Below are 12,742 nucleotides of genomic sequence, written 5' to 3'. Positions count from 1 at the left end.
CCCCTTTCCTTATGGCTGGCTCCCAGCTGCACTTGTCAGATAGTCTAATGCCCAAGTAGTCATATTCCATTACTCTCTCCAGGGGAGTTAAATCCATCTTTATGTTTGCGCTGAGCTTCTTGTTCGGGGCGCTGTATATCATAAGTTTAGTTTTCTTATGGTTTATGTCTAATCCATAGTTTCTGCAGTATACACCAAACTGGTTTACCAAGTTTTGAATTCCCATGGGTGATTTAGACAAAAGAATAGTGTCATCTGCGTAGAGTAGGCAGGGGACTTTGGTTCCAGCCTGCTTGGGAGAATCATTTGTGCAGTTTACTAAGTACTTGATACAGTTGTTTATGTATAATAGAAAGAGAGTTGGGGCCAGGACGCACCCCTGTCTAACTCCCCTCTCAATAGCCACTGGTTCTGTGAGATCACCCTTCTTGCCGTTCCTGATTTGGGCATAGGTATTTTCATGTAGGCGGGTAATAAGTTTCAGAAGGCCATGTGGGACACCCATATTGGCTAGCGTCAGCCATAACTGGTTTCTGGGGACCAGGTCGAACGCGGCTCTGAGATCGATAAAAACTACGTAAAGGTTACCCCTTCCTATTTCTACAGTTTTCCATTTTATTGTTAAAAATCTTAGCACCTGATCTATATTACTGACTGCTGGTCTGAACCCTGCTTGTAGATCAGAGATGGCATTTGTTTCTAAAATCCAGTCTTCTAGACAGGACAAAATTTGCTTTGCAAAGATTTTTTGGAAGTTGTCGAGTAAGGAGATTGGGCGATAGTTGGCAGGGTTAGAGGGGTCGCCTTTCTTAAAAATGGGGACTATCTCTGCTCCCAACCAGGAGCTCGGAACAGGTGCTCCAGCAGCTATCTCATTGGAAATGAGGTTTAAGTATGGGGCCCATACATCTGGATTCGTCTTGTAAAGGTCTCCTGGTATTTTATCAAGGCCGGGGGCCTTTCCCCATTTCATTGAGGCAATCGCAGCCTTGGTATCTGCCAAAGTGAATTCAATTTTGGGGGTCTCGGTGGTCATGATATGGATCAGATCCCGGGAAGCAGCATCGGTTGTCCCCAGGTATAATTGGGAAAAATGGTCGGACCATTCTGCAGGGAGTATTGAGGCACCAGGCGAACGGTGTGGTTCATTGCTGGCATCAGCTACCAATTTCCAAAATTTCGTGGTGTCGTTTGTTTTAGCAGATTCCAGGAGGAGGACCCATCTTGATTCATCCCATTTCCTACGGGCTCTACCTTGTTCCTTTTTGTAGTCTTTTCTAGCTTCCCTTATATAATCCATCTGGCCACCTCTTAGGGCTCTCAGCAACTTATGCTGTGCTTCTCTGCATGCAGTGTTGAACCATCTTGCGTTAGAGTTCTGTTTAGGCTCTGATGCCGACTCTTTAGTAAGTAGGGTTTTTAGAGAGTTAAAAAACAGTGTGTGGGCTGCTATAAACCCACCACTATCTTTCGTGGGTTGAAGTATATATTCCATATGATCCGCCAGCTGCCTGTACACTTTTGCCAAAGTGGTTATGTCAGTGTTCAGGGATTTCCATCTAACATTTCGCCTGTTGTTGGTCAGTACGAGCTGCTGTCCATAGGACTTGGGGCAGGAGGTTTCAAGTAGGGGTAGTAGGTTCCTGAGAGATAAAATCAATGGTTCATGGTCGCTTTCCTCATGTTCTATGATGTTCATATCGACCATGTGGCCCCAAAGGCGGATGTCGAGCAAGATGTAATCAATCTGGCTCTTCTGCAACCCACGCCTAAATGTGGGGTGAAGGTTAAGATCCGAGCGGGAACGGCCATTGCAAGCCCGGAGGCCGTGTGCCAATGTAATGTCCATGAGCTGGTATGATAGTCTGTTGATTTTAGGTCTTTTGCTTGATACCAGCTGGGGGATGCCCCAGTGAGCATCTTCATCTTTATATAGTTCCTGGGCCAGCGAGTAGGGTTCAAAAGTGGTGTTAAAATCTCCGGCAATGAGAATAAAATGAGAGGGTGATTTATCGGTGAGAAAATTGTCTAAAATAGTCAGTGCGTTGGACTCATATTTATTGCCCAGGCTCCTATTATAGATGTTAATTATTAAAAGTGGTTTCTCTCTAAGGGATGGTATTGATAGACCCATTAGATCAGGGCAGCCCAAGTCAATTGGTTCAATTTGACATTTGAGAGAACAGCTGAGCCATATTAGCAGGCCACCTGAGGGTCTCCCTGAATTCGCCTTATTTGCTGGAACCCAGTAGCTTTTGTAACCGATTCTATATTTAGGCTCCAGCGCCCATGTTTCTTGGAAGAGACATATTTTATGTTTGTCTATAAATTTTCCCCATTCAGGGTTGTTCATTTTACTCTCCAACCCGGCAATGTTCCAACTGAGGATGGTATCTAAGCCATCTGGTTTGTTATGGGGAGCTTCAGCCACAGGATTCTCTCTTGGGGCTAGGGTACCGTGGGGAAGCATTGTGCCCTTCTCAGTCGTGTCTAGGGTGCTTCCAGCCCCATCTAGGTCGGGGGTGGCCTAAGCCATTCAAATACCTGGAGTAGAGGTGGGTCTGCGGGTTTGCTGTGATCTAGTGGGTCTGTAGCTAAGTTAATCTCAATCGCCCTGCGCTCCTTATCTGTTCCCCCGATATGGATTTTAGAACATTTAAGATAGTCTGACTGGGCGAGAGCGGGAGTTAGAGTAGACTCACTAGTGTTGCTAATGGGAGTATATTCGGCCCCACAGTTGATTTGCCCTGTTTTATAAGTTTCATTTTTCCCAGCTATAGGATAGTTTTTGTTCCAGTTGCTTGAACCTCGGGAATTAGGAAAAGTCATGTGTAATAGTCAATCGTTTTCGGAGAGTGTGGGCGAGGCAGCATTGCAACTTGGCTGGAAATCAGTTGGCATCTGAGCCCTAGGAAAATCTCTGGATGTCATTGTCACCCCCTTGAAGCCTGGTGCAGCTTTATGGGGGTAAAAGGCCTGAAGCCTGCAAAGTGAAGTGGCCCCCCCTAGGGGGTTGGGATGACATGCATTTAGGGAAAGCTGTTCGACAAGGGAAGGCGCATTAAAGTTAATAACAATACAGTCCCCAGTACCAGGGTTTTTGAGTGGACCCACCCAACCCACCCTCCTCACCATTAATATTGAGGGTATCATATGGAATGCGAATCTAGCATGTTTATGCAACCAATGAATAACCTTATTTTTCAGTTCTGTGAATGATTCTGGGATGATGGACTTGAGCTTAGGGACATTCGTAATAACAAGCACGTAGGGGCAGGCTTCTGGTGGTAGATGTAAAGTTCCCATGTTAGTTCCTGGGTCCCTGCGCATCCGATCTACTGGGATATTTGGGTGGGTTCTATGGAGTTTGGCGCCCGTGTTTGTGGAAGGGGCAATTTCACCAGTCCGCCTTAGGTAAAAGGAATCGCTCTTTGGGTACCACATTTTAGGGAGATTAGCCAGACTAGGTGTAGAGAGCTTCGCTGGTTGATGTAGTGAGTCAGAGCAAGGTGGTTTTGGCTTGTGAACCATAGGTGGTGGGAGAAGGGGACTACTGGCATCATTGACAGGGGGGCCAAGGATAGGGTGTTGTCGCAAGCAGTGCAAACCCGATGGGGAAGGGGGGATTGGCTGGCTGGGTTTAATGAGGGCATCGAGTTTCTCCTCGATGGCTGATAGACGGATTGTTATAGGATGTAGTTGTTTTAGAAACTCATCTTTAATAAGGTCTGTGATAGAAGTAATATCCAGATTGCCATAGTTGGTAGTTTGGGCAGGTATATGATCCTTAGATCTGGTAGGCACGGCATGGACAGAGGGGTCCAGGACACGGGCCCGTTTGTTCTTTAGATTCGTCTCCCCCCGTTTCCTTTTGCCCTTTGTGCCATGATTTGGGGAGGGTGTAGGCCTGTTTGGCATAGGCTGGGTAGATCCCGAAGAATGTATGGTTCTGTCCAAGGGCTCTGCGTTGAGTGTTTGAATTGTGAGGGTGGTTGGTGCTGGTGGTTCTGCAGAGGGGGACTGGGAAGCTGGTGAAAAGAAAGATGGGGGAGCAGTTAGACGGCGCTCGACCAGTTCAATTTCTTTTTCTAGTGTCCCTACCGCTTTTTGGAGGAAGCCGTCTAAGGTCTTGTTGTTGCCTGCTTCTTCCAAAGGTATCCCTCCCTTCCGTCTACCCATCTTGTTTTGGTAGGACACTCAGATCTTGTGCAAAAGTTTAACAATCTATTTCCTGTGAGCACTCTCCCTCTCTTTTCCTCACCCTGTTTAGCTCTGCTGAGGTTTATGTTAGGGAGTGCTGAGATGCCTAAGAGGCATGAAGAGGCATGAAGGGCTGTTCACCTATGTTTGAGAAGGTGTCCGGGTAGGTAGATAGTTGTCAGCCACTGCCCAAGTCCTGCATCTGTGGAACCTGTTTAGGGCGTTGGAGTTCCGAACTGTTGGAGATCTTTCTGGGTGCCTCACTCCACCCACAGCACCATATGGTGCTTCCTTCAGGCAGCCTTTACCTATTACAAAATGTCAGGGGGGTGGCCCTGCCCTGGCTCTTCCTGGCAATGACGGGCAAGGACGGGCCCGCCCTTGGCCCGGGCTTCGCCCGGGCGCCGCCCGCGCGCTTCCCGCGCGGTGGGAGCGCGAGGAAAATTTAAAGGGCTCCTGCCCTTCTAGTTGGACACTGGGCTCCTGCCCCTCCGGTTGCTCTGACGATACGCGCTTCCCGCGACGGCGGGAGCGCGAGGAAAATTTAAAGGGCTCCTGCCCTTCTAATTGGACACTGGGCTCCTGCCCCTCCGGTTGCTCTGACGATACGCGCTTCCCGCGACGGCGGGAGCGCGAGGAAAATTTAAAGGGCTCCTGCCCTTCTAATTGGACACTGGGCTCCTGCCCCTCCGGTTGCTCTGACGATACGCGCTTCCCGCGACGGCGGGAGCGCGAGGAAAATTTAAAGGGCTCCTGCCCTTCTAATTGGACACTGGGCTCCTGCCCCTCCGGTTGCTCTGACGATACGCGCTTCCCCTGGGATGAGTAGGGGAACAACCATAGTTGGAATTTCAGAGGGCTAAATAATCCACATAAGTTTAGATATATATTAATTAAGCTAGACCACCACAGAATAGATTTTGTACTACTCTACAAGACTGTCCTCACCACCTCACTGCTTCTTGAGTTGTTTCTAAATGGAGTGTCTATAGAACTTGGTTTACATACTCTTCATACACTACAAGCACTGCCATCCTTGTTGAGATAGGGATACCATTACATTCTTCTACAGGGTGAGTGATCACCAGGATCACTATAATTTGATTCAGGCATACTACATGGCAAACATTTCATAATGGTCAGTGTAAATGGGCTTATCCTGGAGGATCCTGATTTTCTAGGGCAGGTTTGGCACAAATTTGCTGCATTGGGACCTCAGACCATAGAATGGTGCAGTAACTTTACAGTGGTAATAGACAGATACAGTGACAGTTCCCACCTGATGAGATGCACCCATCATTCAGCAGCACACGCATTAATTGACAACCTGGAATTGCATAGGCTTGTTGATATATGGAGAAGCAAATACCGCTTCTCTCAAGAGGGTACTCATGTTTCTCCTGCCTTTGGATCCTGGGCATTACTGTACTATTGGATAGGTTCACATGACATATGCACCTGGGTAAAGTCTATTACCACTTAATATGTACCCATTAAATTAGCAGTGGTAATATCCATTTCAAGTTACCAACCCTGTGCTTGGTGCCTGTCACTCCTTGTATTTCTTGACTCTTTGTTTAGTGAGGAGTTTAGTGCAGGGATATTGAATTATTTCCAGCTGAATGAAAAATCATTTAGGTCTGTGAGCACACTCTGGGAGGCAGTCATGGTGTACCTTTGGGGTGTCTGCATTGCCAAACATTATGGTGCACAAAGACTCCTGCTGGACTGCCTAGATAAGTTAGAAAAGGCGATACCTATTCTAGAAGGGGAATATATGCAACATGACCATGTACAACAATTAACAGATATTAAAACCAATCTCTTCAAATTCAATGAGGTGATAAAAAGTGAATGGAAGCGTAACATAACTGCGTTTGCTATTTTCTTTGGTATTACTATTGACATCAATGTAATTTCCTCTGGTCACCCAGAAATTATAGTATACAGTCAGAACTTCACAAAAGTAATTTTCTTTGAAGTTTCCTTGCATTTTTGTGAATTTCTCACAAACATCTGAGCGTATAGTTTGGTTGATGTGCTTTTAGGACTGAAATGAATTTCATTTTTAAGTAATACCCTGCAGAACTTAAATGTTCCGAAGCCTTGGAGTACAGAAAGTGTGAAGTGATACAATGCCATTTGTGATGGCCACAGAGGAGAAGGAATGGATGGTGGGAGTAATTGATGTTTAATGGGTGAAATAGAGACTACATTGTCCAAAGGTGTCCATAGGTGGCAAAGTGGAAAAAGAGGTCACACAAAAAGCACTCAAAACACATCTATTTATATAGGAATTGCCAATATTTTCCCTCAATATGTTACGGTCCAGCACAACATTATCATTCATTGATGTGCTCACTTACGTGCCCAATCATTTATTCACACACTCCCTCCCCTTCTCATCTATTAATCGCTAACCATTCCTTCAGTTATCCATCCTAATACACATTCAACCACTCAACGATCAGTGCTCCCACACTCTCACTCAATTGTTCATCCACTCACCCATCCACCCACTCACTCGTTCATCAATTCTTAGTCATTCAATGGTAGTCAATCATCTATCCAGCAGTGCACACACACCGTCATACCCAGACACACACTCTAACGCACACATTGCTTTTAAAAAAGATGGTCTTTCTGTTGTAAATAATCTAGACCCATTTTCTTTGCATTGATTTGTTATTAAAGACTGGTTCTGGCATCGTCATCTTAGAGTTGGCCACCTGTAATGCCTCTGTGGACCCAAAGTGCTGTCGCCCACATATCAATATTCAATTGCAGCTACCTCATTGCTTCAATATAGTAGAACTAACTGTTTGCAGTACTCACAGGAGCATCAAAGAAAGCAGGTGTGACCAATCATAGAAAGAAAGATAGCACTACATTTAATTGACATCAGCCCACAGACTAAATGCCGAGATTGCGATGCCAGAAAATATATTAACTATGTGACCGACTAAACTGAACAGAGGACAAATTAGTTCTGTGATCTCAGTGTGTAATGCTGTAAGAATGTTCCTAATTCACAACGTCTCAGAAAACACAATGCAGAGTTTTTAAGTGACAATGTATGAGGTTATACATTAACTGTTTCCATAGTGGCAGCTGATAACATTTCTTCCAGGAGCCTCAAGTTGGGCTATTGGTTGTATCTATATACCCAGCTTCCAGATTCACCCTTTTCCATGGTGTACATTAATTTCTAAATGTCCCTAATGATTCTACATTAACAATTTTCAGGATACCAGGTTTGTGCCCATTTTCATTAAATTATTAAATGATCCCTTTTACATTTCTAATGCTTGTTTGTTTGTGTACTTGTCTCTCTGCAGGAGGGGTCCAGTGGATCTCTTTGTGCCAAAGTTTTCCATCACTACCACTCTGGAGTTAAAAGACATACTTGAAAATTTAGGAATGACTGATATGTTCAGTGACCTCGCAGATTTTTCGGGAATCACAGGAGAACCGAACTTGAAAGTATCAAAGGTGAGATGTTTGAGGTGCCAAATTAATTTCACCCTACTAAAATACTGTGCAGCTCACATTTGCTATTTCAAACTATTTCATATGTTAGGAAAGTTTCATCAGATGTTGTTGTGATAGTGTTTATTTATTTATTTGAGGAGTTGTATATATCCCGAACATGACCAATCCAGGTAGCAGAGTGCTTTACATAAAGCAGCCTCGTCATACATATGGAAAGGGAATAAGCAATAACAAATTAGGAAGGAATAGCAATGAACAACACAAATAAATTATATCAATTAGCAGGCAGAACCAAGATCAGGAAATTCCACAGTCAGGAATGAGTAAGCAAGGAACAAACAAATATAGTATATCAGTCAACAAGGCAGCTCCAGGGTCTGACAAAATCCATCTAAAGATAGACAAGCTGAGAGACTTCAATACTCCTGGTGAAGGAATTTGTGCGTCAGAGGATTTTTTACTTCTTTTTTTAAGGAGGTAGTTGAGGAACATGTTCTGATTTCAGGAGGTAATTTGTTTCATATTCTTGGGGCAAGGCCAGAATACAAGCATTTTTAAGTTTTCTTTTTGTTGAATTTCTGAGGTTTGAATCAGGAGTTTGTGCTTCTTAATGAGGATCTACCCTGGAGAGTTCGAGTCTTTTGGCCAGGTAGCAGGAGTGTTATAGTGAAGGGCCTTGTGAGTCATGCAGGCAATCTTCAATTGGATTCTTGCTTCAAACGGGAGCCATTTTAGATGCTGCAGGACTAGAGTAATGTGGTCAGTGCTTCTGGATCCTGTTATGGGTCTGACAGCTGAGTTCCAAGTGGCCTTTAGTAGAGCCAGCTTTACTTTTCATAAGCCTGCAAGCGTAGAACTCCTGTAATCTAATTCTGAGATGACTAGGGATTGTACCATTAACTGAAAGTCATCAGTGGGCAGGAAGGGTTTGATTTTTCTTAGAGTGTTTAGTTGGCGATTGGCTCCCCTGGTAGTTTCACTGATATGATCTTGCATAGTCAGGTATTTGTCCAAAGTTATATCTAAATATCAAGTAGAGTCAATAATATGGGGGAACTAATTAAGAGCTGTGAGGTTGCATCATTTTTCGATTGGGGCAATGTGGTTGTGTGGAGCGATCAGAAGGATATCAGTTTTGAGGGTGCTGAGCATGATGTGATTATGGGTCAGCCATTGTTGGGTTTTCAGTAGGGTGCAGTTGAGCATCTTGATATCAAGTAAAGAGATTTTCAGATTTAGTTGTGCATCATCTGCCTACATATGGTGATGTATGTTTGAGAGCTTCAAAATTTCAGTAAGAGGTTCCTTCTACAAGTTGAAAAATGTGGGTGAAAGTGTGGAACCTTGAGGAACACCAGTTGTTACCAGTGTGATGTCCGAAAGGGTGTGGTTGACTTTGATTCTCTGAGCTCTGTTTTGGAGGAATGAAGCAAACCAGTTTAAAATGGGACCGAATATCCCCATCTTGTATTCAAGGAGGTGAGTCAAGCTGTCATTTTTAACTTTATGAATCGCAGAAGAGAGAACAAGAAGAATAAGTAGACAGGGTTCGTTCTGATCTAGCAGTCTTAGTACATCATCAACAATGTGTGTCAGAACCAGTTTCAGTACTATGGGGGTCATTCTGACCCTGGCGGTAGGCGGTGAAGCAGCAGTAAGACCGCCAACAGGCTGGCGGTCTTTTTTAATGTATTCTGACCATGGCGGTTACCGCCATGGTCAGCCGCCGCTTCACCGTTCCGACCGCCACGGCGGTAACGACCGCCGGGCTGGAGACCTTGGTCTCCAGCCCGGCGGTCGTCACATACCGCCGGCGGTATTCCAATCCGCCTGACCCCGGCTTACCGCCATGGATTTCATGCGGTTGGGGACCGCCATGCAATCCATGGCGGTAAGCACTATCAGTGCCAGGGAATCCCTTCCCTGGCACTGATAGGGGTCTCCCCCACCCCCAACCCCCACCCCGACTCCCTCCCCCACCCCCGCCACCACCCCTGCCACCCCCAAAAGGTTGCAGGACCCCCGTCCCCCACCCCGATCCCCAACATATACACACACATACACATATACAGGCACGCATTCATGCACATACACACACACCCCCGCATTCATGCACATACACACACCCCCCCGCATTCATGCACGCATCCATGCACATACACACACACACCCGCATTCATGCACGCATTCATGCACATACACACACCCCCCGCATTCATGCACGCATTCACACGCCCCCTCAATATACACACACGCACACCCCCATGCACGCACACAACTCACAACACCCCCTCACCCCCCTTCCCTAGCGGACGATCACCTTACCTGTTCCTGGTGATCCTCCGGGAGGGAACGGGCAGCTCCGCCGACACAGCCACGTCAACAGAACACCGCCACAGCGAATCACAGGTCGTGATTCGCTGGGCGGTGTTCTGTTGGCGTGGCGGTGGAGGTGGAGCTACCTCCACTTCCCCGCCTGCCGCCAGTATGGCTGTTGGCGGCTCTTCGTCCGGAAACGGGCGGAGCGCTGCCAACAGTCAGAATGGCCCATGCGGAAGACCGCCAGCACTGGCGGTCTTCCGTACGGCGGTCCCTCGGCGGTCTATTGAAAAGACCGCTGAGGTCGGAATGACCCCCTATGTCCAGATCTGAAGACAGATTTGCAATGGTCAAGCAATTTAAATTGTACAAATTTGATGCAGAGTTTCAGATGTGCATGTTTCTCAAGAAGCTTTGCTAGAGTCAGGATGTTGGAAATTTGATGGAAATTGTTGGGGTCTGACTGATCTGCATTTGTGTTTTTTTAAATTTGGGTGATCTGTCCAATCTTTAGGCAAGCAGGAATTATGCCCTGAGAAAGAGATGCACTGACAATCTTCACCCATAGGGGGAGTAAGGAAGAACTAAGGTATTTGTTGAGCTTAGCGGGTAGAGGATCATTCAAATGGTTGGAGGGTTTTATTGAAATCACTGTGAGTATGTCGGCTTCCTTAGGGATTTTGAAGGAAGACTAGGAAGCCTTTTTTTTATAGAATAGCTAGCAAGAGGGGATCAATCCCGGAACTGCATTGTGCGAAGGTTCGGCTGGTCATGAAGCTTAAAGGTAATTTGCAGCTCATATTCAGTCCTCCTTATCTTATAGATGAAATTGGTGGAGTACTCATCTGCACTTGGCAATGTCCCAGTATCTACCGAGAGTAGAGAGGCAAGTGGCTTGTTGTTTGATGATTTCAAATGGTTTTCGGGGTCTGTTTTTGGCATTGCCCGATTGGGTTCAAAATTATTCAGCTTTTGACCTACGAATGAGTTTGTTGTGGGAGCTTTTAATTAATCTCAATTGCTTGAGATGGGAGCTGGATGGAGCGATTCGTTATAATCGTTCAGCAAGTCTTAGATTGCACCGTACCTCATTTATGTTACCATTGAACCAGGGTTTGGACTTTCTGCTGGTTATTCTTTTAAGCTGTTTTGGAGCAATCAAATCTAGGATATCTGACATGAAATAGATGTAAAGTTCTATAAGATCATTCACATTAGTCATGTTTGTTGGGGGTAGGAATGTTTTTGCTCAAAGAAGTTAGATTGTTAATAATAATATTTCTTAAGTGACTTGACCATTGTCTGCGTCTAAGAGGTTGGCCCTTTCTAGACAGCACCTTTTACGGGATAAGGAAGGAGATAACATAGTGGTTTTACCAGTCACAGGGATTGATGGATTCAAGTTGTATGGCATTTTCCTTAGTGAAGTGTTGGGCCATTACAAGACTGGGTGAGGTGGAGGTCCTTAGGGAAGGCCTTGAAAGTATTTAGAGGGGGGCTATTGGAATAATTCAGTGTATGTTGAAATCTCCAAGGGAGATGTGGTTGGTGGGTTGGTCCGAGTTACAAAAGGTGGTTTCCATAATTTGTTCTATGAAGGGCAGGTTGATGCCCAGGGGGTGATAAATCGTATGAAGTTTGCATACAACCTTATCATTGCTCCATATTTCAGTACCTAGGTATTCAAAGGAGGTCAATGGTATAGTTTGTGACTGTTTTATGTGAGCCTGGAACATTAGGTGCATGCTATACCACCTCCAGCTCTATTGAATCTTTCTAATCTGATGATGCCATAGTTTGATGATACTACAATGTCTAAAATGGGTGCAGAGGAACCATTGAGCTAAGTTTCAGTTAAGATAAGGAGGTCAAGGTCTTGTGTATGAATGAGATCTGCAATATTGGCTGCATGTTTTACAGCTGACCTGCAATTGAGAAGGATAGATATAAAATGGGATTTAGTAACTAATGTATATTGGTGTGTGGGGACTCATAGTGGGTTGTGCTTGTTCATGGTTTTATGATTGAGACTGAGTTTTCTGAACAGGTCAACAGGAATATCCCTGATAGTGACTGACATAGGTGACGTCCATATGTGTTATAAGATAGCACAAGGTAGTGAATGTCAGCATCAGAAAAGGGGGTCTATGACCCTCTGGGATCTGGAGGTAAAATTGAGGTAGGGTTGGGATCTCACGAGCAAGCTCAATTACTTTTCATTGATCGATTGTTGGAAAATGGGTTATTGATAGGGCAGGTAGGTACCTACACCTAGCAACAAGTCACAAACCTCCACAAAAGTACAGTTAGGTCTCAGTAAATTAATCCCAGCTCTACCCTTGGTAGCTTGGCATCGAGCGTCAAGGCTTAACTTAGGAGACAAAGTGTAAAGCATTCAAATATCACACAACAGTAATTAAATAAAACACAGGAAACAGTTTAAAAATCCAAAACCAATTTATAACAATAGCTTATATTTTTATCTTTAAAATGACACAAAAACGATTAAAATCGGTTCAGTGGAACCGGAGATATGAATTTTTAAAGTATTATTATTTTCTAGCGCATAGAAACAAAAAGCGCCAATCGGGTCATCTGGTTGCACCAGGACCGGGACAAAGTCAAACTTTCAGGCCGACCGCGATGGAGCCCTGCTCGGATACAGGTCGCGGGAAGCCTCGGTTAAAAAGTTACCTTCTGACTTAGTCTTTATTTTGAAGTTTTTCTTCAC

The 12,742-nt window shown here is 45.0% G+C and overlaps 1 protein-coding gene across 1 annotated transcript in view; it reads left to right on the top strand.

Annotated features, from left to right (window-relative positions):
* The window catches only part of LOC138260098 (alpha-1-antitrypsin-like), an 86,247-nt gene that overhangs the window by 56,589 nt on the left and 16,916 nt on the right, over nt 1–12,742 (top strand). Inside the window, exon 4 of the mRNA XM_069208243.1 lies at nt 7,539–7,692. Coding sequence (XP_069064344.1) covers nt 7,539–7,692 — 154 coding nt within the window. The remainder of the gene's footprint in view (nt 1–7,538; nt 7,693–12,742) is intronic.

Source organism: Pleurodeles waltl, chromosome 9 (genome assembly GCF_031143425.1).
Source record: "Pleurodeles waltl isolate 20211129_DDA chromosome 9, aPleWal1.hap1.20221129, whole genome shotgun sequence".
Classification (NCBI taxonomy): Eukaryota; Metazoa; Chordata; class Amphibia; order Caudata; family Salamandridae; genus Pleurodeles; species Pleurodeles waltl.
This window is presented reverse-complemented; position numbering and strand designations above follow the sequence as displayed.